Source organism: Protopterus annectens, chromosome 8.part0, assembly GCF_019279795.1.
Source record: "Protopterus annectens isolate FY-2018-M chromosome 8.part0, PAN1.0, whole genome shotgun sequence".
Classification (NCBI taxonomy): Eukaryota; Metazoa; Chordata; order Ceratodontiformes; family Protopteridae; genus Protopterus; species Protopterus annectens.
This window is the reverse complement of record NC_056741.1, coordinates 1,323,492,446-1,323,518,408: the sequence shown is the minus strand read 5'-3', so window position 1 is coordinate 1,323,518,408 and position 25,963 is coordinate 1,323,492,446. Positions and strand designations below refer to the sequence as shown.

Here is a 25,963-nt window from a genome sequence, read left to right as displayed (position 1 = left end):
TGTGTGTGAGTTTCGTTTGTGTTACTGTTTGTGCAATCTCAGAGTTAGAATATATAAGTAGGGGGTTGTATGTAGTTTAGATTAGTTTATTTGATTGTGGAGGGGAGTTTTGTATATGTTTATGTATGTATGTGTAGCATGATATGTAGTTTAGATTAGTTTATTTGATTGTGGGGGGGAGTTTTGTATATGTTTATGTATGTATGTGTAGCATGAGTCGGGATTTTGAATTTCACGGTTGTGTGTTTTCGAGTTTTGAGTTGTAGTTGGGTTTTCGGCTTTGTGGTTTTGGAATACTGAAATTTGAGATTTCAGTATTTTGAAATTACAAAGTGGACCCATATATATATATATAAATAAAAACACCAAACACCTTCCCTTCATATTTCTCAAAATGGCAAATTTGAGATGTTTGCTGCTATGATTAATATATCACAGCAGGAGACAAAGTTCATGTGCTGAGAATACTGTTCTTTGTGATTATCCCTGTTTGTCTTTTAAGTAGTCATTGAAAAGCAAGAAATAATATTTAAACCTGACTAAAAGAAAACAGAGTATATGTGAAAATAAATGTAAAGTCAATGCACTGACAGCAGCATAGGTCTCAACCTGCTAAGAGGCCAATGTAGAACACAAGCCATTGCAATGTGTGACAAATGGTCAAAATGTGGAACACCCTATTTCGCACTGCGCGAAAAGCATACCATGACCATGGCCATGGCCTCTCAACCAAAATATATAGGAATGTGAATGCCACCTTTAAAATACTGTCCTCTTTCTACTATTTTGTGCTGACAGCCCTCTGTACTTTCCAGAATTCCACGCAAATAAAAGTCATGTACACTCTGTCTATGTGGTACATAAACAAACAAGGAGGAACCAGGTCTTACCCCCTTTGTCAGGAGGCCCTGAGAGCATGGCAGTGGGCGACCTCCTCTCTACGCCTTCTGATAGCAATGCACATCCCTGGGAAATACAACCCGATAGCAGACCGACTCGGGAGGGTGGCCTAATGGTTAAGGTGTTTGCCTTACAAACACAAGCTACAGGGTTTGAATGTCACAGGGGATAATTGGCTTAAAATGGCTCGCAAGTGCAGTTAGCCTAGTACTAATCTATGAACCTATGAACTTAAGACAGAGCATGGAGACAAAGGAAAAAATGCAATGAAACCTTGTACTTAATGTTTCTTGGTCTCAGGAAAAAACAGAACCGCAATTAATTCTGATAAGCTCATCTACGTAAAAGAAAATAGGCAGTCATCTTCTCCTAAATACTTCTGGAAAACAGTAAAACAGCTAACTGGACAGATCACAGACAAAAAAGCACATGACCTTTAACCCAGCCACTGGAGCCAAAAAAAAAGCTACATTTACATCTTCCTGCAGAAACTTTCTATTAGAAACTATTACTACTCTGGCAAACTCAATTCCATCCCATATCTCTCTCCACAAAGATTTAATGACAACACCCCCATTCACAACTCTATCCTATGGCTGAGTAGTGCCCTATATTCTATTTTAAAAAGCTTTTTGTCAAAGAAATAATCTCAGCCTTTAAAGCTAACCACCACTTCAGGGACAACATTTAACAAGCTGTACTTTGACTTCATAACAATAGCACAATCTTGTATTGCCAAACGTCTTACTCATGCCCAGACCATAGCTACGATGAGGCAAAGGGGGCAGCACATGATCCGACTGTAGTGCAATATCAGCATTCAGTCATTATATAAACTAAACACCAGTATTGCAGTTTAATCATGACTGAAGCACTTCTACTCCTTCAGTGCTCCATGACCGATACTTAGAATGCAGCAAGCAGTAATATTTGTAGCAATTGGTTTGCTGCAATTATTTAGAAAGCAGAACCCCTTTTTTATCATTCTGAATTCAAAAAACTTCATCCTCCTCCAAGAGGGCTTTTTTCCCTCTCTCCTCAATTTAGAGCTGAAAATAAGCGAGCCTTTCAACTACACAGCTCTCTATTATACATGCCGCAGTTCTGCTGGATGAAGTACCAAAACAAGTTTACTGGTTAAGCACTTTCGTCTGTATAATTACAAAGACAAAAGTGCTTAACCAGTAAACTTGTTTTACCAGTAGTTGTATAAATTATATGGATGAAAGCACTTAAGTGGTGCAATGGCTGCACAATTTAGAACAATGAGCTTAATCAAACACAAATGCGGAGCGTTCCACAAAATCCGGAGCACTTGGCTGTCCAGGACAGGAGCTTAGGGGCTGTGATGTAATATTTTAAAGCCAAACACTGCATTGTGGGATACTTGGAGGTAGACTGAAAAAATCAAGATGCCGGACCTCATATGGGCAGACTCTGGAATACATTTAAAAATATAAAAAAAATATAGAATGTCCAAAAGTAGTGTTAAAATGTAGGAAGCATCAAGACTTGATGAAATAAACATGATTTTTCAGTGTGTGGGTACAGTTCTCCTTTAAGACATTTTATCTCAGCTTAGTTATCCTGATATAATACAAATAAAATTACATCATACTTGATAAATGGTTAAAGACAAAGGTTGGTACTAGTAAATATCTTGTAATTCTAGGAAGGTACACCATCCTACAAGTGCTTGCTTTATTACAAAATGTTTTCATAAATTATAACATTCATTTTACTTAATGGAAAAAATGTCATTGACATCCTACCATTTCTGAACTACATTAAACACCAGGAGGAAACACGCACCCAGTCTAATTAAGGGCATAACTTCTGCTTCAAACATTTAAACCATGAGTATCAGGTTAAGCCAGTATGCCTCTTTCCTTTTTAACCAGCTATGCCCACTTGTTGCTATGTCAGGTGAGCAGTGTATCTTTGATGCCAGTCTATGACTATTAGTTTTTGATTTAGTTTAGGGTATTCTACATTTTGAACTAAGAATCCTTGAGTATAAAGAAATTTGCTGAATGAATACAGTAATTTTAACCTGCGTTAGCTGCATTATACTGAGTAATTTTGCAAAAATACTGCATTGAATATATTTTTAGAAGTATCATGGTATTATGAAGTCTACAGCCTATAGTTTGTTGTATGACCCTGTACTTATGTTTTCAGCAGAAGGCATTCCAACTACTACAGTGTTTAATCAAACAGAAGAAATTCAGCCCTGGAATGAAAACTCAAGTTCTGCCCCAGAAGATGTAAATACACATATCAGTAAGTGGAACATATAAAATAGAGATTAAAAAGGTGGAAATGTGAAAATATGATTGCATCAAAATTTAGTGCAGAGGCTACATGGTAAGTAGTTCTAAAGGGTGGAAAAAGGGGGCCACTGCCCCAGCTCAAGTTGTTAGGGGTGCAATTGGCACTGTGTAAGAGCAGTACTGGTTATCATTTTGTGGTTGCTTTAAATGTTAGTTTTAGTCAGTGTCCGTGTGTTCATTATAGCTATATATTGTTTGACTCAGTTTTCCAAAGAGCAATTATGGAGATCTGCAATGCATGCAATGCAATATGTGTGTGTTGTGCAGAAAATCATACATTACTGAAATGTAGGCATTTGTGGAAAATTATATCTTCTGGAAACAAAGCAACTCTCTATGTATGCAATCAGGTAACCATAAATATCTTTGTTTATGAACCCAGACAACTAAATTTAGCTGACTAGTATACACACACAAAAATAAAGATAATCTCTGAAAATTGATTGCCAGCCCTCTATCTTGTTCATCTGCTAAGTACTCTGCAATGTTTCTCAAAGTATTTTGTATGTTTGTTCTGTGTTTCTACCCAGTTACTCATACATATTCAACCCATGCCCAGAACTTATCACGTTTTTTTCTGTATTATGTTAATAACCAGGTTGAATGCAATACCTTGCTTTTCACCAGTAATCCAGAAACACTAATAAGTCACTTGCTAAAACTGTACAGTGTAGATGCTGGCAGCACAGTCTCAAACCTTTATTTGAGATGTCGTCCAGGCATCTTTAGCCCATTTAAATACCTTTGTTTATGCTGACACTCCCCCCAGCTTACTGAGAGTATAGTAAGAAATCTGAATCTTCTTTTCTAGAGGATAAGTCAGAGCGCTTTTAAATATCACCTCCAGTTTTATAAAACATGTTTAAGCTGTCATATGGCTTATAAAGAATGATTCTTCAGAGTTAGCTTGTGCTGTGGTCACTTGTGCCTCTCAACCGTATCGCCTTTTCCACTCATTTTCGAAGGGCATGGCAATAATAAAGGGTCATTATTAATTACATGAAAGATGTATTCATCGAATACGTCTTCCATGAACAACAGCTCCCAAAAATCACTTCAGTGAACCACAGAATTTTTCCCAAGGTTCACAAACACTTTGCCATCACCTGAACTTTGCCCTTTTCCCCACTGTAGTGTGATCTCAGAGTTGGTATATATTGCTGGGGAGGGCAAAGCCCCCCCCCACTTGGTTGGATTTGATTTAGCTTGTTGTGTGTTCCAGATGGCTGGTGGGCAAGTGTTTGCAAACTGTGGGAAAAATTCCACAGTTCGCTGAAGTGATTTTTGGCGGTTGTTGTTCAAAGAAGATGTATTCTATGAATAAGTTTCTTGTGGAATTAATATAGACCCATACTAAGTCCTGAAATTTTCCTTTTGTACATTATCTGCTAGATTATGGCACATCCTGGCTTGGTTACCTCACATTCTGCTAGCTTCTTCATGATATACTATTGTCTCAGGCTGCTACTTTCTTTGCTGTGCCATTTCTTGGCACTGCTGCAACATATACAGTACATAGATACTTTTTCAAGGGACATGGCTTAATTCATCAGCAACCAGTATCTCAACGGCTATCCTTCCAGATGGAACATGAATAAAAGTCAAGTATTACCTTTTTAAATCTTTCTATATAAGTGACAATATTTTGCCATCCATAAAATGCCAACAATTTATTAACATTAAGAGCTTTCATTCCTCATTAATCATGGAACTTCTTCAGAATAAGAACAAGCAAACATTAAGAACCATTTAGAGCCACTTTAAGTTCCATGGTTAATGAGGAATAAAAGCACTTAATGTTAATAAATTGTGGCATTTTATGAATGGCACCACTTTGTTGTTTTTATAGTATTTTTTTAGCATTCTTTAGGTTTTGGTTTCTGTATAAGTGAGCAAGATCTTATACCCCATCAATATGGGTTTAAATCTTCTATACTCCCTTTTATGAAATAAGAAACTGTGAGGTTGCCAAACCTTAGAAAAGAACAAAGTTTTGCTCTAGTTCCATTTGATAGAAAAGCCTTGTTTAAATCAATTCAAAGCATTAGTCATTCACAACCTGATTGATTCCTCTTTCAAGTATTTCTAATCCTTTCTCTGTTTCACTGTTGTCCTTTAATATCATGGGCCCTGGAGTATAGTAGTCAAGGACTGCTTCAGCCAAGCCTATGCTCCATTCTGACTTTAGTCAAATTTTCACTGCTCATGCCATGGAGACAGTGGAATGGAACCAGACAGCATGTCAAATTAGTTATTTAATAAACTGTTATGTACGCATGTGTGTCTGTCATCCTGCCTGTACCCGTTGTGTTGTATGCCAATATGCTATCTGAAGTTCTTGAAGTCACACCAAAGATTATTAGTAATAACTGCAAAATAAATGCATATGATAAAGAACATATATCTTTGGGTAGCCAACAAGTGCAAAAGTATTGACTTAATGATGTGTTTATACCTGAGCAGTAACATTTTTTTTTATTTTAGCTACTTTATTGCTACTGAAAATTAACCACACATATTCATTTTAATTGATTCACAAACAGATATTTTATGAAACAAAATATATCTTTGTTGAAAGAAGAGATAGTTTTTCTTCCTTTTTCTTTTCTGAGTTATTCATTCACTTACTTTAGTTGTGGCTGATGCACAAAAGCTAAATACTACATATGGAGAGGTTTGCTGAATAACATATATTTTTGTGAATGCGTGTTACTTTTCTTTTATAGTATACCACGGTGAGGAACACAACAAGATATTTAAGAAGGAGAGTGGCACGTTGCTGCTTATCCTTGTGACATTCACCATGTGTGTCCTGCTCATCATTGTCCACTTATTTCTACTCAAATTAAGAAAGGCGCACCTGCTCTGGAAAAAAGGTAAGTTAACATCTGTCCTCACCCTGCTAATAAAACTGCATTTGAATGCTTCATTATGTACAGTTATGATAATAATGAATGGAAATGCATGATTCAGAGTGCCATTAACAGGTTAAAGACAACAACTGTTTCAGAGGCAGGAGACAACAGAGTACATAGAGAAAACCCACACAGAGACAGCAGCAACATCAAAATTCCACAGAGACATTGACTGGAAATCAGAACTGCACCCCAGACACTAAAGCATAAAGGCAGAAGCTTTAACTAATGAGCATCCCATGATGCCTTTCCCCAAAGTCTTATACTATAAAGCACAGTAACTGTCTGTCAGTCAGTATAGCTGTAAGTATGCTGTCCACAATCACATAACTTCCTGCTTAAATACTTTTGCCTGCAATCCCGCATCATCATCAATTTGTTACTCATGGTTGACACTTTTGTCCCTCCACTTCTGTTAGCATCTGAAGATGCTGAAATGGAGAAATTAGACCTAGGGTCATGGCCTCCATTATACAATGGTTCAGACAAGTTTTACATTCTCCTCACCCCCTCCACCTGTTTATCAGCAAGTAAGGTCAAATCCCTGTTATGCTGCACCCCAGGGAAGGTGCATACCTGAGAACCGATGCAGTACCCTTCTACAGCACAGTGTATTAATTGGCTGGACTCATGTTACAGAGTTCTGCATTTCATGTGCAGAGTGCACCTCTCAATGCCAATCCACATATGATGCTCCTGCGGTAGAATATACACCAGCTCTTTCCCCTGGGATGGGCAAGCTGGCAAAATCTTCCAATTCCTCTTATCCTCAGCTGTCTCCTCCAGCTCCTGGAACAACAGCAGATCACAAGTTAGGTGGGGCATAGTCAAGCCCAATACCTATATGCTGCCAGCCTCAGATTTTCTTTGGGTTACCACTGTGGCCTGCCATGTATGTGTTTTACTTATTCATCTAAATTCCCATCTGTCATGTTTGAAATCTATGATGAGACAGGCGTGAGTACTGGACAATGCAAATATCTCAGAAATACCTTTTGAATGTCATGCAAATAAATGTAACATATATCAGATGTGCATTACTGTCATTCAGGACAGGAGTGTTGGATCTGTACAATAAATGGGGAATTCTTTGCTGCTTCTTTTGAAATTTAATAATAAAATTTTTCTCAAACATATGAGATCAACCCAAAATAATATTTTGGTTAGTATTTCATATACATGGCATACTTTAGGACCTTCAAAATGTAACATGTTGCAGCTATTATAGTCAGCGAGTCAGCTACCTACAACATACTACAGAGCTCATACCTACAAGGCAGCTTTTGTGCGTGCGATACTCTGACATCCTGCTCATTAAACCTTGATTGTTAACATCATGTTCTTAGAATACATCCTGTCAGAGGTTTTATACAGTATTTTATGTATGTTATGATGGGGTGTCAAATGAATGCCTTATGTACATATGGGTGGATGCGTATTACGACTGTTCAGATTTAAAACCTAAAGGAATGCAATAGTTCACTGGCTTGAGAAACCTGCTTAGCATATTATACCTAAATAAAATGAGTAGATGATTATTTACTTCCAGGGCTAATGCTATGTAACTTGTATGATATTTCCTTGGTTATGGGCAAATTAAAATTCATGACATGCAGTACACTGGGCATTTTGTATAATCTCCTGCATGATGATACATAAACTGGAGGTAAGCAGTGCTTATTGCTTGTACATTCTTCTGCTGAAAACACCCATGATACATAACACAGGAGATGCTGTGCTCTTGTAAAGTTCCATTACTGCATCATCACACTTGTACTGTGTTGCAATGTTGCACCTAACTTAAAAGCTCTCCTTAGCATTATGATCTAATGTACTTTATGACAAGACAATTAAGTTTCTATAGTTATGACATATCTATACTATATGCGAACACTGCAGGGGTGCTATGTGTCAACAAATGCATTCACAGATATTTACTAGAAAATTATATTATAAAGCAGCATACATTAATCATCAGTATAAAATGACTACTGGTGTATTTTATTACAGGTATCACTCACAGGAAGTGTCATACTATTTTCAGACAAAACTTATGCAACATTATTCATTTTTTTGTGCACTTTGCTCACATCAGCCCCCACCACGGCCAATTGGCACATCTGTTCACTATCACCAGAGCAAAGATTACATGGGAGGGCCATCATTCAGACAGCCATCTCTGTTGTTTAAAGTTTTCACTTTTGGTATCTCCATCCCTGTTGCATGCACACAGCAAGGCAGAGGGGGCATGCAATGGGATGGCAACAGAGGGCATCTGCTCACTTCAGTAAGGGGTGTTCCCTCCAGGCATATCTGCTCCACCCCCTGAGACATGAGCAGTGAGCTTCCCGGTCCCCACCCAGACGTTAGCTCTACCCAGTGTGCCTCAGAGTGTACTAAACCCCTTCATCCCCACTGTGAAAGGCAAGCAGGCCATGGGCCCTCAGTCCTCTACCTCTCTGCCTGGCTCTTCCAGTGTCAGGGCAGCTAGTCAAACCCTAGTCAGCTGGGCTGCAGTTAGGAATCCATTTCCTGCACTACAAAGTGAGGCTACACAACTTTATTAATTGATTAGTGACTCAGCCACTGGAGGAATTGGGGAAGGTGGAGTAGGAAGGAATGGCATTTTGCTAGTTTACCCACATCATGTGGGAGGGGACGGACTTCTGTCTGTGATTTAGACCCTCCCCTGTGATGAGGTAGTATGCCATGACTGCAAGACAGATGGTCATTAAGAATTCAGCATTATAGTATAGGGCTGGCTTGGCCTAACATTGCATGCAGTGACATGTATGACATCAGCAGCTTTGCCCACTTAGGACGTTCCAAAAAGTTCCCTCTGCTCTGCTCCCTATTTCCTCTCTCATCCCCAACCCCTAGGGTCAGGGTGGTTCCAGCCTTCAGAGATAGTACTGAGGACACTAAGGCTAGGAGTAATGGGAGCAGAAAGAGGTAGATGGTCAGTTGGGAGGTATGCACTGGAGAGCCAATAAAAAAAAAAAAACTTACCCAGTTTTACTATTCTTCTTATGTTTTACAGTAACATTGTGTTTCAGAACACTAGAAAGTTATACATAAGAAATGCTGAATAAATGATTTCAGCTCTGCTTTTGCTCTGTAGTAACAGCTGTAATGCAAAACTTGATGACTTTCTCCTGCATTACCAATGGTTGCAGAAAGATGATTGGAAATATACTGTTTATTTTTCCATTCTAACATAATGGAGTAAAACACATGACTGACAGCCATGACCTGCCTTGTCTTTCGGCTTTTCCCAGTTAGGGGTTGCCACAGCGGAACTCCGGTTCGCTAATGATTGGCAGTGGATTTTTTACAGTTCCGAGCTGCCAGCCCGATGCCCAGCCTTCAATAAAGGTACACCCTTTCATGCACGCACCTATCTGCATGTCTTTAAACGTCACTCGACCGCGGGGAGGACATGCAGACTCCACAGAGAAGGCATTCCAGCCAAGAATCGAACTGGAGAGCCGCTTGCTGTGAGGTGACAACAATGACTAATTCAGCTTATTTGCTAAATCTAACCCCCCTGCCCTCTGCTGGTCCCATAGCACATGGGCAGTGCCTACGATGCTGGGACTTGGCTGCTCACTTACAAACTCCTTTCCAGGATTCATTACAAATCTACTCCTTGAAAGGCTGTAGTGCCCCTCCCACTTTTAGTCATCTGCTGTTGAGCCACCCCTCCCATCTTTTACATGTTTGCCATTTAATAAGGCCTTGCCATTTAAGGTACGATTGTCTTCTGGCTGAAGAGTCTAATTTTCAACAAGCCGAACAGGCTGCAGCATGCCCAAGCTAAGCTTCTTAAAACCGTTCAGGAGACATTACACTTTTAATTAGTAAATATCACAATACAACTGACATGACTTTAACTGAGGGTTACTGTTTCTAGTTTACAGTTCTGTAACTTCACTTGTGTGTAAGTTTATCTGTATATTGCAAAACCATAAACTTTATTTGTATATTGCAAAACCACACACCATTTCCTGTTTCATATATTTTTTGTAGGGGGCTGAGTTCTAGTTTCCACAGAGCAGTTAACTTTAGTGGTCAACAAAGCATTTAAGGCTATACATAACACTTTTTGAGAGCCAAGTCATTATGAACAAAGTGGTTATTGCAAATATTCTCCATTTCAATTTTTTCAGAGGTTTTACCACCATGTGCACTATATTATTCAGCTTCTCCTGCCTCACTAACTTGCTGGCATAGAACATTAGTAGATGATAAGTCATGTATATATTTAGCAGCTAATAAGGCTGAAAAAGAAAGGGCATTACATGTTAAATTGCCGATGATATGATTAAAAAAAATTAATGTAGAATATTGTGTTACAAAACATTATCACGGATATTTGAAAAACCCAAACTAGTAAACTTTTCTAGAAAAAAAGATGCAAGAAATATATATAGTTGTATTTTTAGCAGAATTAGCTTAACAGTTTACTCTTTTTAAGTCACCGAAAAGAGTAAAAACAAAACATATTTTATTTATTTTCTTGTAACAAATGAAACTGAACTAGTGCTTCATTCAACCAACATAACATGCAGTTTTTGAAGAACAATGTAATCAAATGCCAAATGAAAGATGTGTATAAACTCAAACCATTGTCTTTGCCTATTGATATGACCCTTGAAACAGCCGCAAACAGTACCTTATGCAATAAGTAATCCACAAGGGTTGCTGGGGGTGGCTCTGTGCCACTGTGCTAAAAAAAAAAATCCATTGGGTAGCAAGACGTTTTGCTGTACTCACACACAGTGGGATTCATCTCACTTCAAGCTCCAGGTCTTAGGCATTTTATCTGCCTCTTTTCAATTCTGCTCCGATGTAGGTATGCCTTTCCAGCTGCCTGAATCTTCCACAGGTTGCTTCTTGGAAACTCTTCTTCATAACCCTCTCTAGACCTAGACGATAGGACTCTGATTTTCTCAATGGGCATTAGTCATAATAAACATCTGGATGCAGCTGGTCCCTCTTATTTATGGGTACCTGTCTGTTTCTGGTCTGCCTACCTGTGCTTTACTCTGTCTCTCTCGCTCTGTCTGGAAAGTCGGAATTTCCCTTTCATGACATACCCTTCTGGCATACATAGCCCTATAACAAGCAGTATGTTTTCCAGACTCAGCAATCAATATGCTTTTATATATAATTTTCAAGAGCAATAGTCTCCCGTGGAAAGGGCTGATTTGCTGGCTAGTAAATGCAAAAGTTCTTCTCTTAATGTTTATTCATTCTTATTCCAAGTATTATAATTACAGTATATGAAAAGTAATCAGTTGTCCATGCACTGAAAATCCTTTGCACTCACTCTGTCTCTACCGTGTACTACTTGAAAGAAAAAAGTTAAAACTACATTCAAAATAATAAATTGATAGTCAACAAACTTATACAATCATGCCAGAAAGGACTGATTTGCTATCTTCACAATGCAGCAGCTAATTTTGTAATAGCAGGAAGCTAGAGTTCAAGCAGTCATGATTCATAAAGGGCACCTCTTGATGCAATATGTTTACAGAAAATGGATTCAGGGAATTTAGTTGGACTGTCGGTGTCTGTATGTCTGTCTGTCGGCTGATTTCACCTCTGGTATTAAACTTGCGTCTTACACTTCTCCGTGTAATTGGAAGTTTGAAAATGGCAACATTTGCCTGCCTATGAACTCTGCTTTCTAGTTTACTTTTACTTTCTGTTTGATTACCATTCTAAATATACTTTCATATTAAAAGCAAACTACATGCTGTATCATTGGTTGCATTTTATAACCTAATTTTTATTACAGGTGTTAAGATATCTGTTTTGGGGATTTTGAGGTATTGATTATTTTGATTAACTTTGCAGATTTACATTTTATTAATACTTTTTATGTTAACATTTGTATATCATTATGTAAATTATAATTGTAATAATCTTTGTTTCAGCTGCATGTATAATGTATACGTCAGCCTTTTTTAACTTTTATTTGTTTTGCTTGTTTGACTTTTGGTCTGTTTTGTAAAGTGCTTTGTGAAAAACAATATAATAAACGTTGAGATCTGTGTGCGTGTGTGTGCCAGTGTGTGTATTGGCGGAGTGTGTATATACTGGTAGAAACCAGGAGCCTACCTTATTCCTCATAAACCAATTTGGCATGGATTGCAAAAAAAAAAAAAAAATCACACTAATCACAATCCAGTCATAACTGCTTTTTTGATAAAATGGAAACTTAAGACAAGAGCAGTAGATCAAGCTCTTTGTGTTATACAACTCTGCCTCAAGAAAATTTAATTAGCTTTCTACGTTAAGCTCCCTTAATAGACTCAGGCATTCAGAAACGCTAATAAAAACAAGACAATAATGACATCATTATAGATGTCTCTGTATTTTAAACACAGGTTTTAAAGGGCTATATATAATGTTACGAAATGGCATAGCCTATTTCATTCAGTACAGATAATGTACTAAAAAGCCTATAAGTGTACAATCATGAAGTACGACCCAGCCAATGTAAAACTGATATATCGATATAAATAATTAGAAATAAACTAAATCTCACCATTCAAACCATCATTAAATAGAAGAGACAAAGCAGTAAATGTGTGTTCATTCAACCCTTATAAGAGATCTATTTTTCAACACAACTCAGAGTTGAATAAACTTAGACCTAAAAAAAAATAAATGCTAGACTGTTTTCAGTATTCTAGACATAGACAAATGCTAAAACATTATTTGTAGTTTTCTATCTAATTACAGTTATATGTTCTGAAATTCTAAGTTTAAATTTGTCTTCCATATTGCCTATAGTGGAGGTTTGAAAGGAAATGTTTGAAAAATATGATGCACATGTATGCATTGCTTTTTATAACCTAAACATACTTGGCACCATAGAAAGTTAACTAAAGCCAGAAATAAGTGATGAGGAAATTACCCCCACCCCCACTACAGTATACTCAGAAAGAGCAGAAAAGATAAAAGACCAGGCAGACTTGCTATAATATACAGCCATACTCTAGACATAACCCTATAAATTTAAACATCCCCAATCTTAGCAATGCAGAACTTCTCATCTCAGTCCTAAAAATCAACAATCATAAAAGCATATGCATTTCAGCATTATACATACCACCAAGTGAAAATTGTACTACAGTTGAAGATATCCAATACTGGATATCCCATAATGGTTCAATTGTTAACAATCAAAGTTATTTAAAGTCAATTGAAAACACTGATAAAAAAGTTTGAATATACACAATAATGAAAATGAAAAATATTGAATTAAATAATATCGAAAAAGGAAAACTATTTCTTCTCCCATTATTAACAATAGTCTCAAATTTGTCTGAATAATGGCAGTTTTACAGGAGGTTTTTATGAAGGTAAGGTGTAGGGTTAGAGGTGAGGGAAAGGGCAGCATTAGGGTTAGCACTCATTACTAAGGTGGCACTGCCCTTATCTTAATGATTCCCCTTCCCCCAACCTTACACCTTAATGTAATAATAGCTGTCTTATAACACTAACACTACACAAAACACTCTCAAACACACACTAACAATTCTACATCTGCCTCCTTACCTAACTGTGACCCTAACCCTAAAATACACACACTGACACATAGACATACAAACCCATCCCCTACCTAACCCTTGACACACACACACACACACACACACACACACACACACACACACACACACACACACACACACACACACACACACACACACACACACACCTTTCAGTTCTTGAGTGCGTGACATATCTGTACCAGGCACACCTCCTTATGCTAAATTACACTTAAAAATAGGCACCTATTATTCCACTCTCACACTCTCTCTGTACTTATATATATATATTATTGCAAACTTTTATTTTTGGTAATTTAGGCATGATAATATGTAATATACTTTATTTTAAAGTAAAATAGTTAATCTGCCCATTTTAGCAAAGTGATTGCTCTGCAAGGTTTATAACTTTATAGTTATTTGGAGTTTTAGTATGAAGTTTTCATGGTAGTCATTGTAACAATCCTTCTGTCAAATTGCTGCATGCTTTTGTGCAATTCCATTCATTTTCATAAGCTGCATTTTGGATCTGAGCTGGATTTGAAAAGAGTTATGGGTGTTAGTATGTTTGCTTTTCAGTCTGAGCTTTGATATTCTAGCAATGCATTTGAGTTGCATTTATTATACATTTTCTCATTTGTTAATGCACATATTTTATTTCAGAAAAAGAGTCATCTGAAACAACATTAGAGAGCAACCGATCCCGGTCAAATAATGAAGAAAACAACTGCGGCTTAGAAAGATACAGGCAAGGTAAATTTGACAAATTCCATATACCAAAATGATTCTTCTTCAGCTGTTTGTATTCTGCGTGTTACATTTTTCTGAGATTTATTTTTGTTTTCATGTTAGTCTGTATGTTGAATATTTCTGAAAGCAATGTAAGTTAAGTGGCCAGGATGTGCATTTTAAATAATTACTCTCTCGCTGTGTACGATTTTCTATGCATTCCGCATGGCTTTACTTTCCTTATCCAATGCTAATGCTTAGCTTTATGTTACATTTCAAATCTGCTTGAACCTGTGTAAGTGATGTGATCCCTGTAAATTAATTTTGCTGTCTCTGAAGCCTGTTTATCTTCTTCATAATTTCAAGACTGAAAAATAGTGAGGCTTGATTGTCCACTTTAATGGAAATCACCTATATATTTTTTCAAAGGAAAATGCACTTATTTAATTTATATGCATATGTGTTAATTTTTCTTACCCCTTTCTCAAACCTTAAATAATCTGTACAGGATCTTGTTCCATCTGCAACAAGGCCCATGGCAAATGTAGAAGGGAATCTGGTATAGTAGACCAGCACAGTAGTAAATAAAAAGCAAAACTTACAATATATAGAAATTAAAATAAGCTATGTTAAACTCTGGCAGGGATTTAAGTGAATATGCTTAACTGTATTGAAACTGTATGTGTTTAGATTAGATTCTGGAGTGTAAATAGACAAGTATCAATAAATATACATATCTATATGCCAGAGGTACTTGCATCATGTTTTTTCATAAGAACAAAAACCTTAGATAGTGTTTTAAGGGCATTGAGGTGTGTGAGCTATGTTCAGCGCTAGGCTGTGACACAATCTTTGCAAGCGATAATTTCTTGAAGATGCTATTAAGGATGATCCTTTAAAAAGTGTGCTCAGATTTAGTATACAGATTACTGTGTAGGTGGTCCTATACTTGTGTATTAGTAGTATAAAAGCTTCTGTCTTCAAGGTCCAATACCCCACTCGGGCATCATAGACAAGCTATCCAGCTTAAATATAAACCCCTATGTCACAAGATGGGTCGCAAACTGGCTCAAAGACAGAACCCACAGAGTGAGAGTTGCTGGAGCCATGTCAGACTCGAAACCAGTCACAAGTGGCATCCCACAGGGTTCTGTCCTGGGACCACTCTTGTTCGGTATATACTTTTCCGAGGTACAGGCAAACGTGGGAGGACTATGGCTCGATATAAAAAGGTTGTTTGCATGTAAGCAATTGCACGGCTCAAAAGGACATGATACAAAAAACAAAAGGAAGAGCCAGCAAAACCAAAACCCAATATAAAGCAATTTATTGTAAATACATAGGACAGAAAAGAGGTACACAAACCGGTTTCGGCTGGTATTATCTACACAGCCTTCTTCAGTGTGAAATGAGTTAACTCCAAGCATTCCTTTATATGAACTGCAAACAATTCTGATTGGTTATCTAAAACTTGTCATTTAGACCGGGTGGGAAAAGACCACCCAACTTGACAATCCATTTTTTCTCCTTTGAATTTAATAATGCATGCCAACCTGTTTTATTGGATTTTTTGCCCCTGATAATGTCAATAATGGTAAACATAAAAACAGCTGAAGGGTGTGATACCTGATGTTTATATAAAGCATTGTTGATTCTGCCTTTTTTAATATTGCTGATATGTTCTGAGATTCTTAGTCTGAGAGGCCTAGATGTTTGGCCTATATAGAAAGCTAATTTAACGAATTTCTACTGGATATAGCTTCATATGTCCTAACAAATAGTATCTTCTTCTACCAAGATGTCTGCTACTGGCAAACCAAGGGCACCGCCATGGGCTCCTCATTTGCGCCTATCTATGCCGATCTTTTTATGGCCTATTTGGAGAAGGATCTTATATACAATAGTAACAATAATATACACATTGAACATCTTGACATTTGGCGACATTATCTTGATGATTGCTGGGCAGTATGGAAGGGTGATCTGGAGGGTCTTTTTGAATTTGTTAAATACCTCAATAACAACCGATGGGGTATACATTTCACCTTACACTATGATTTTAATAACATTACGTTTTTAGATGTAGCTATCCACAGATTACCTGACCACACCTTAGGCACTCAAGTATTCAGGAAACATTCTGAATATAACACCATATTACATGCCAACAGTTTTCATCCCTCACATATATGCAAAAACATTCCTAAATCACAGTTCATCAGACTTAAACGCATTTGCTCTGATAACACATCGTATAGTGAACAAAGCAAAGACCTTGTAAACAGATTTAAGAATAGGGATTACAAAATGGGCCATGTCTTCAATGCCATACATCAAGTCGGTCACATGGATAGGGAAGACTTACTAACCTACAGGACAAACCTTAGTTCTCCCAATCAACCCCTTAGATTCACTACCACATATGGTAAGAACTCAGATAATCTGATTCAGAGCATACAAAGACATTGGAATTTATTACTATATGATACCGACTTATCCCCCATTATTTCCAACAGATGTTCTTTTTCATTTAGGAAAGGCAGAAATCTGGGAAGTACATTTAGTCATTACAAACATGGACATATTATGGACAAGCCTGAACCCATTCAAACTACTCTCACAGGCTCTACACTTACGGGTTGTCATCCCTGTGGACATTGCTCAAATTGCAATAAAATATCAAAAACCAAAGAATTCACCAGTAGAAACTCTTCCAATGTATATGAGATTAAATTCTTTGCCAATTGCAGCTCAGATTGGCTAATTTATTTAGCTACATGCTCATGCCGAGCTTTCTATATAGGCCAAACATCTAGGCCTCTCAGACTAAGAATCTCAGAACATATCAGCAATATTAAAAAAGGCAGAATCAACAATGCTTTATATAAACATCAGGTATCACACCCTTCAGCTGTTTTTATGTTTACCATTATTGACATCATCAGGGGCAAAAAATCCAATAAAACAGGTTGGCATGCATTATTAAATTCAAAGGAGAAAAAATGGATTGTCAAGTTGGGTGGTCTTTTCCCACCCGGTCTAAATGACAAGTTTTAGATAACCAATCAGAATTGTTTGCAGTTCATATAAAGGAATGCTTGGAGTTAACTCATTTCACACTGAAGAAGGCTGTGTAGATAATACCAACCGAAACCGGTTTGTGTACCTGTTTGCTGTCCTATGTATTTACAATAAATTGCTTTATATTGGGTTTTGGTTTTGCTGGCTCTTCCTTTTGTTTTTTGTATCATGTCCTTTTGAGCCGTGCAATTGCTTACATGCAAACAACCTTTTTATATCGAGCCATAGTCCTCCCACGTTTGCCTGTACCTCGGAAAAGTATATACCGAACAAGAGTGGTCCCAGGACAGAACCCTGTGGGATGCCACTTGTGACTGGTTTCGAGTCTGACATGGCTCCAGCAACTCTCACTCTGTGGGTTCTGTCTTTGAGCCAGTTTGCGACCCATCTTGTGACATAGGGGTTTATATTTAAGCTGGATAGCTTATCTATGATGCCCGAGTGGGGTATTGTGTCAAATGCCTTTGCAAGGTCCAGATAGGCTGTGTGGACTACCTTCCCTTCATCTATGGCTTTGGTGACTGTTTCGAAGAAGTCAACCAGGTTCAAAAGGCAGGATCTGCCCTTGACAAAGCCGAACTGGGTAGGATCTAGTATCTGTAGATCTCCAATGTCTTTGTTTATGAGCTCCATGATGATCCTCTCCATAGCCTTGCAGACTAAGCTAGTCAGGCTTATGGGGCGATAGTTTCCAGGGTCCGTAGAGGCTCCACCTTTGTTGAGTGGGACCACTGTTGCTGTACGCCATTCTGTGGGCACATATCCTGTAGTGAGGCTGAGATTGTATAGCTGTTTTATTTGAGGGATTAGTTCCTCTTGGAGTTCATGTAGGATGCAACCTGGGACGCCATCTGGTCCCATGGAAGCAGTGTTTTTTGCTTTGGAGGGCAGCCTTCACCTGAGCATCAGAGATGTTTGGGAGGCAGCCCTCTGCTGGGATAGATACTTGCTCTTTTGGGGGGGAGAAATTTGCACTGAACCTGTCTGCCAGGATATTGGCGATGTCTGTGGGTTCAGTGTATTTTTTGTTATTTAGAATCAACTCAGAACAAGTCTGGGAGGTGCATCCCAGGTTTATAACATAACTGAAAAAAGCCTTATGATTGTCTTTGATGTCCTGTGCAATTTTTCTCTCGAAGCTGGCCTTGGAGGATTTTATGAGGGATCATAATTTTTTGCTAGTACTGATCAGAGATGCCTTCCCTATTAGGGATTTTGCTCTATCATGTAGTAGCTTCCTCCTTCTGTTGTACAGATTATTTATGGCAGGGGTCCACCAGACTGGACGCCTGCCTTTGGATGATTGGGTCTTGGTTTTGTTTGGGATAGCATGATCCATGCATTCCTGGAGATGTCTGTAGAATGCGTTTATATAGGATTCTGCAGTTTGGGCCGTAGTTTCCACTGGCCCTGGGGCCTTGAAGGATTCCACTTCAGTTTTGAGAAGTGAGAAGTTCGCTTTTGAGAAGTTTTTCACTGTGGTTTTCTGGGCTGGGGTTGGGATGTGGACATCCAGTGAAATTAATTTATGGTCTGATCTTACCAATGAGGGATATACTTCTGGTGTGGAGCATAGAGTCCCCATGTTGGTAATGATCAGGTCTAGTATGTTGTCCCCCTCTTGTGGGAGTGCTGACTAGTTGTTCCATAGCATTTGAGTTTATAATTTCCAGGAACCTTTGGGCTAAGGTACTGGGGCTTGAGTAGTGCTCCCAGTCAATGTTTGGGTAGTTGAAGTCACCCAATATAATGGTGTTCGGAGAGATCTTCATGTTCTCCAATGTTTTCAGGAAAGCCGAGTGGGATTCCTGACTTTGAGAAGGTGGTCTGTAGGATGCTGTAAACTGAGAAGCAGTCTTGCCCACTGTTAGTTGCACATGGATGGTCTCCAATACTTCGTGCAATGCCACTAACCTGGAGGTGTGGATATCCTTGATAAATATGGAAACTCCCCCTCCTTTTGTGGTTCGGTCCGGGTTTTGGGGCCAAAACGCATGATATGAGGTATAGCCTGGTAGTGCTGGGGTGCTCTCTGGAGCCTTGAACCAGGTTTCTGCCACTGCAGAGATATCGATGTCCTCCATACTGAGGAGAGCTTCGAGTGCGTGCATCTTGAGGTTAAGACTTCTGGCGTTTAGCAGCATTACCATTAGTTTCCTTGTGCTGTCTATGGGGGTGGGTTTGAGTTTTGAGCCTTGCCTAAAAAAGGCACTATGGGGGTGGCAAGAGCCTTTGCCAATATCTGAAAGCCCAGTGGTGACAGGTGCAAGCCATCCCTAGCGAAGCAACGTGGCTTGTCGAGCATGTCATCCCAGGCTGACAGACACTGGATCCCCTTTGAATGACACCAACATTTTAGCCAATTGTTAAAATCTATCATTTTGTCTTTGTACTGTGGCATCATTCTAGGTGAGGGTAAGATGCTGCTCAAGGTCAGGGTCATACCAGCCTGGGCTACATGAGCATGTCATCCCAGGCTGACAGACACTGGATCCCGTTTGAATGACACCAAAATTTTAGCCAATTGTTAAAATCGATCATTTTGTCTTTGTACTGTGGCATCATTCTAGGTGAGGGTAAGATGCTGCTCAAGGTCAGGATCATACCAGCCTGGGCTACATGATCAGAGAGCTCCACTATGTCTCTTTTCATGTATTCCAGGGAGGTACATCTCAGGTCATTCACACCAGCATGTACAATGACTGAGTCATATTTGTATTTGCTTTCCGAATAATTTCTCTGGTCATAGGATTTAAGAATATGATTCTCCAACATGCATAAAACTGCAAGAGTATTTATTATGTGTTACATTTAGCATGCCCCCTAATGATCATGCACTGTTCTACCCACATTGTCCAAGTTGCTGCCATCTGGGAATTACATTGTCTAGTTCATGCCAATTTGTACAGGGTAAGAGTCCAGTGCATCCCACTTCTAGCTTTACTCAACTGCCTTTAAAGCTGTAAGTGTCAAACAATAGAAATTTTGCCACAGTTCGTACAAAAGAAAACCTCAGTATTGGAACTTGCAGTGCATGAGAGAGAAGAACACCAAAGAAATTTCAGAAAGCTTTACAGTGCTACTTTTGTTGTCATACTGGATGGGTTATTTATGAACATAGTTACAAGAAGTGGTTCCATTATGAATTTTCAGGGACACTAGAGAGGATGTCAACCTTGATGGAAGGGTGGCTTTATACACCCATCAAGGAATTTCTTCTGATGATACAGTTTTGCAGATAATTTATTCCTCCATGTAGAAATCTAATGCCAGATAGTTTGGAGAGAAGTTAGTGAGCTGTATAGCTGAGTATTTCATAAAATCTACAAGCATAGACACTGACAGTTATAGTAATTCACTGCCATGAAAATGATTTAAGAGCCAGGTAAGCATGGTAAGTCTGCTCTATAGCCAAAGACCATGTTAAATATGTGAATGAATCCTCTGAGAATTGAGAAATTCCCTTAGCTGACTTATATCTATTCTTTGCACTGTGAAATAGCAGAGAGATTTCTAAGTAAGTGCAGCAGAGCGCACGGTCCCTTAGTTTAGGAATGTTTCCTGCCATTACTATCTTCCAGGTATCCAGTGAGGTGGGTAATTCAGCAGAAAAGACATTGGTGACATTTTAGATTGCGGGTGCGTGATGTCAGGCCTGGTGAGTAAGTTCATGGGAGTTTTTCGAGTACCTGCTACTCTAACACTCTAACAGGGATTTTTTAAAGTTAGAAGAGTGGTATGAAGTAGTGGTCAGGGCTTTCAGATCATTTCAGGCAAGATCCATAAATTTCATGAGTCCCCGAGCCATTTTTTGGCTTTGCTTTTTGGTAGATTCCCATTGAATACCACTGCCCTCCCATTGCATTCCACTGAGATGACCATATGCTGCTATCTTCTCGCTGCTCTTCCCCAGTAGTACCTCTGGGTTCACAACAGCTTCAACTGTGGGCAGGTTAGGAACCGAATGGAAAAACATGGAGTGCAGCCTACAGCAATGATACATATGCTGTCTTGTATATGGGGGATTTTTTGATGCCGTAATTGGGAGGTGCTGCTGATGTCAAGAGCATCACTACTGTCAATCAGTTTCCAGCTCTACCCTATAATGTCAATTTTTTTACAGCAATCTATCTTGATTGTAGTATGCCCCCATCACCCAGATTGTGCCAAATCACTGACAGAAGTTCTATACCTTCCTCCTTGAGTGAGCAAGCCAGCAAAGAGTGTTATTTTTGAAGGGTCAAGAGGATTATATAAGCAGTTTTAAAAGTTTCATGCACACAAGTGTTGGTTGGCAGACTGCTAGTGGGTTTGCTGTAAGTCTGTTTTAATGGTCATCTCAAGGAATCCAGAGAAATCTCTGAAATGTATAAAGATGGAAACTACAACTTCTAATTAGTGACCAAATGCCAGTGATTGGGCAGCAGTCATTTGTGGCAGTATGGTGTACTTGGACTTCCTACATTCATTAAGAGGTAATGGTCATATGCCAGTGACCATCTCTGTTAAACATATCATTGAGCAGCTGTGTGAGTGAACTTAATAATTAGTTTAGTTTACCACGGTAGTACACTGATCACAATAGACCATTTGCAAGCATAGCCCATATGAAGAAATTCACAAATAAATAAATAAAACAGAACTAATTCACAATCATGAAATAATCACAGAAGGCAGATAGTCCTGCAGACAATTGAAATATGAGCAAATATTATAAACCGAGTAGAAAAGCAAATGTGGATTAATTTTAGTAGTAAATATGGGAGATAAGCAGCAGGTGAAAACAGAGGGTCCAAGTATATGGTAGGTAGGTGAGGGGTTAGTACTTTAACACTGGATACAGCACCTTGCAGTCAGATTTTCCATAGCTAGTGTAGGTTAACATCCCCAAAGGTAATAAAGATTTAAAACTTTCTGGGGCCATACTGCTGGTTCCCCTAAGAAAAGTATAGCTGGTGGTGAAGACTTGTATGATATAGAGACAGGCATGAAAAAACTTTGACACCATCTTTAAGTATCCACTAAGAGTAAGATTATCCAGGGAGCTAGAGATATATCTCAGGAGGAGTGCCTGAAGCCCATTCTGATCAGAAGCATAACTCTACCTGTCAGGAGTCTGCGAGCATGGCCTTTTCTAAGGCCTATATATGCCTGTCAAGCTTTAGGGGAATGAAGTGTATGCCTTTAGCTAAGTTTTGGTTTCCTGTATATATACTACAACATATAAGCTATCTAGATGAAGTTATTTCTGACTCTTACTCTTCTAGTCTGAAAGGATAGATAATTGAAGAATCAAAAGGTGTAGGTGTGAAGCTATGAGAAAAACAATTTTTGTGAGTAAGGTGCTTGTTAACATTATATGTTCACCTGCAATTAATGTGTTTTTGAACTTGAATATGTAAGTTATGTTGTATTTTATTTTGCAGTTAGATGTCTCAGAATGTCTTGCTTTTTAAAGGCACACCCATTGATGATGTTAAAAATGTAATAGATAACTAAGGGAGAGTGTGAGTTTCTGAAACACTACCAGCATTTAAAAAGAATAAATGTTTATATATCCTGCAAAACAAGGCAGTATATTACGGGCATACACAGACTCCTGTGATTCAGACTTGGCCGTCCTCTGTTTAAAAAGTTTTTCCAGTAGAGTTTATTAAGATCAAAACTGTCACACAGACACATGCACATGTTTCATTGTATACAGAGTGCATTGGTTCCTATGATGAGTCAGATTTAAGCATTGAATGTTATAATTTACAGAATATGTTGCCAGAAGAACTTTATCAAGAGACATTCAAAACTAATTAACAGACAGCAAAATGAATAACCCCTTAACACAACTGTTCCAAATCTGGGGCCATAAAAATCTGGCTAAAGAGTTTACAAAGTAATTCCTCAAGCATCCTACATAGCAAAGCATGATGGGACACATAGGGCTCCATTTCAAAATTACAGCTGCAGATATAGAATGTCTAAAAATCTTTATCAGCACAGTTTAGAAAAGTAAAAAAAATAAAAATAAAAATATTCTGCAGGTACAGACACGTTTCATGCTACACAAAACTCATCTATAGTTTTATAAAGGGATTGGCTTAAGCACTGAAATGGCATGCTTTATAAAGTATATGTTGTCGTGACACCCTCCAGAGTTTCCAAATGATGATCTGTTCAGTAATGCTTTGAGGTGACATAAGTCAGCTATTTCAGATAATGTCATGCATGTTGTACTAACACTGTTATATGGTTCTATGGCTGATTCCACACAGGGATTAGGGTATGTGCACCCGGGGTTATTTGCAGACTGTCATACAAGACTAATATCTTTGTAACCTCACAGTGGGAAGAAGTCAGTCCTTAAGATAAGAAAAGGGTAAAAAAAGACATGTTAAAAATATTACTGGCCAAACTTTTTTTTACACACATTTATACTGCTAACATGAATCTTTGCATGTTTCAGGTAGTACTCGTAGTTATGGTTTACAGTGCACTACAACTCAGATTCCCGAAGTGGTGCGAGAGGAAACAGAAGCCACCTCAGCTCACCAAGCAACACGCATTACAGAACACGCAAAGCAATATATTATGTATATGGATGAAACAGCTGTGTAACAAGGCATCCGGAAGAACTTGCTGATGGTTTATTGTATGGCAATATTTGTGAAACAGTATTAGATAAAAGATTGCATTTTCACAAATGTACCAGTTAAAAAGCACCTTCAGGTGTAATGCTCTTATATTCAGTTGGAGTTACACATGCAGGATTTGCAGAGCAAAGTGATGCCACAGTCATGTGCATATGAAAACCATGACCCAAACAGCCAAACTTTGAGTTACTTATTCTGACAACTAGAAATGAGTTCCATCTTATATAAGTTTTACTTTCAAAAACACATCAACGGTCTCTGTCTAGTTCATTTTACATAAAACTTAAAGACCTTGGAGAACATTATCATTGGAACACTTTGCAAGCCATTGCAGATCTTGAGCATGTGAAAAACAAATGCTCAAAACTTTGGACGGATATCTTTCACTCTTTTACTGTGAGGCAGCTGGAGAAAACAGCTAAGGTAATGCAGTAACTTGATTAGAAAATGCTTCTTGCCTCACTGCATTCAGCACTTTCATATAGTCTGAAACAGAAATATTGTACACAATCCTTAACATGTGAATGCACTACAACTATGTTTAAGTATACTGGATATGGTATACTTATTGCATTATATCACTATATGCTATGCATATCAGTCATCTTTGAAACTCCATTGCTGAGTTTGTTGCAGCTGTAGCCTGTAGGTACTAATGCTGTTATGCCCCACTCATCTTCAGTATAAACAACATTGATATCAAAGGATGGAAAACAATAATTCTAGTCTTTATCTTACATTCATGTTATTATGACAAGGTACGGAGTTATCCATTGTATTTTGTCTCAACGTCATTAAACTTCCTGTTTGGCACTATATCTTGTTATTCACTGTAATAACCATTACATAAAAAATTACACTGGGGCATTACTGGCACAACAGACGTGTGGCAGGATCAGCAGATTAGTTCCTATACTGCAGTACAGACTGCTTAGAATATCAACTGACTTTCAACTCCCCTGGTTATCAGATGCACTGAATGATGCCAGACATTACTTATCAATACTGGATTCAGTGGAGTATGAACAAGGCATGCTGTGCGGAATGCTTCATTTTATTTAAAACGTGGACTGTTTGTGTACCATTTTGCTATGCATGTTTATTCACTATAGTTGTTCATTTGAAAACATCATATTCAAAAACAATGATGTATGTGGAGACCTGTGTAAGGAACCTCCAAAAGGAAAGTTTACTTTACTTTCAAGAATAATTTCAACAAAAACTAAATGTATAATTTTTTACTTGAATAGTTTCTTATACCAAAGAATGTTTTTCATTGGGAATGTAAATGAAAGGGCATACGGTTTTGTAATTGCTTATTTATTTTAACTTATCCTACAATAGTTTGTAAAGTGTTATTTTCAAAACTGTATATATGTTTAGAACAGTGATTTGTCAATGGTGAATTATTTATTACTACTGTAAATAAAGCAAGTGTTAGCAGCTCTGTGCAACAAGGTTATTTTGTTTGTTTGCATACTATTTTAAACATCAGGGTCAATTGGAGAATATGATTACCACTGATTTAAAAATAAGAAGACGGTGACAGGGCTTTTGAGCCCATCTAGATTTTTATGATGGCCACTAAGTAGCTGCCTGTCACCTGTTAAAACTGTAAAATCCATTCCTTCTTTTGTCTCAGAAATCCTTATACCTCTTTGTTAACTTATAGTGTACCACTGCATCATGCAATGCATTTTTGGGCTGTGTGGTAGCATTTTGCTTAAAGCTCTAGAACCTTCCCTTTTGGAAAACCCACTAATGTCTTCTCTCCCAATACAACCATTTAATATTTTCAT

The 25,963-nt window shown here is 38.1% G+C and overlaps 1 protein-coding gene across 1 annotated transcript in view; it reads left to right on the top strand.

Moving 5' to 3' along the window:
* The window catches only part of CRTAM (cytotoxic and regulatory T cell molecule), a 75,721-nt gene extending 50,111 nt beyond the window's left edge, over window positions 1-25,610 (top strand). Inside the window, exons 16-19 of the mRNA XM_044079432.1 lie at window positions 3,082-3,183; window positions 5,960-6,109; window positions 14,374-14,463; window positions 23,978-25,610. Of these exons, the coding sequence (XP_043935367.1) occupies window positions 3,082-3,183; window positions 5,960-6,109; window positions 14,374-14,463; window positions 23,978-24,129 (494 nt within the window). The 3' untranslated portion in view covers window positions 24,130-25,610. The remainder of the gene's footprint in view (window positions 1-3,081; window positions 3,184-5,959; window positions 6,110-14,373; window positions 14,464-23,977) is intronic.
* The last annotated feature ends 353 nt before the right edge of the window (window positions 25,611-25,963 follow it).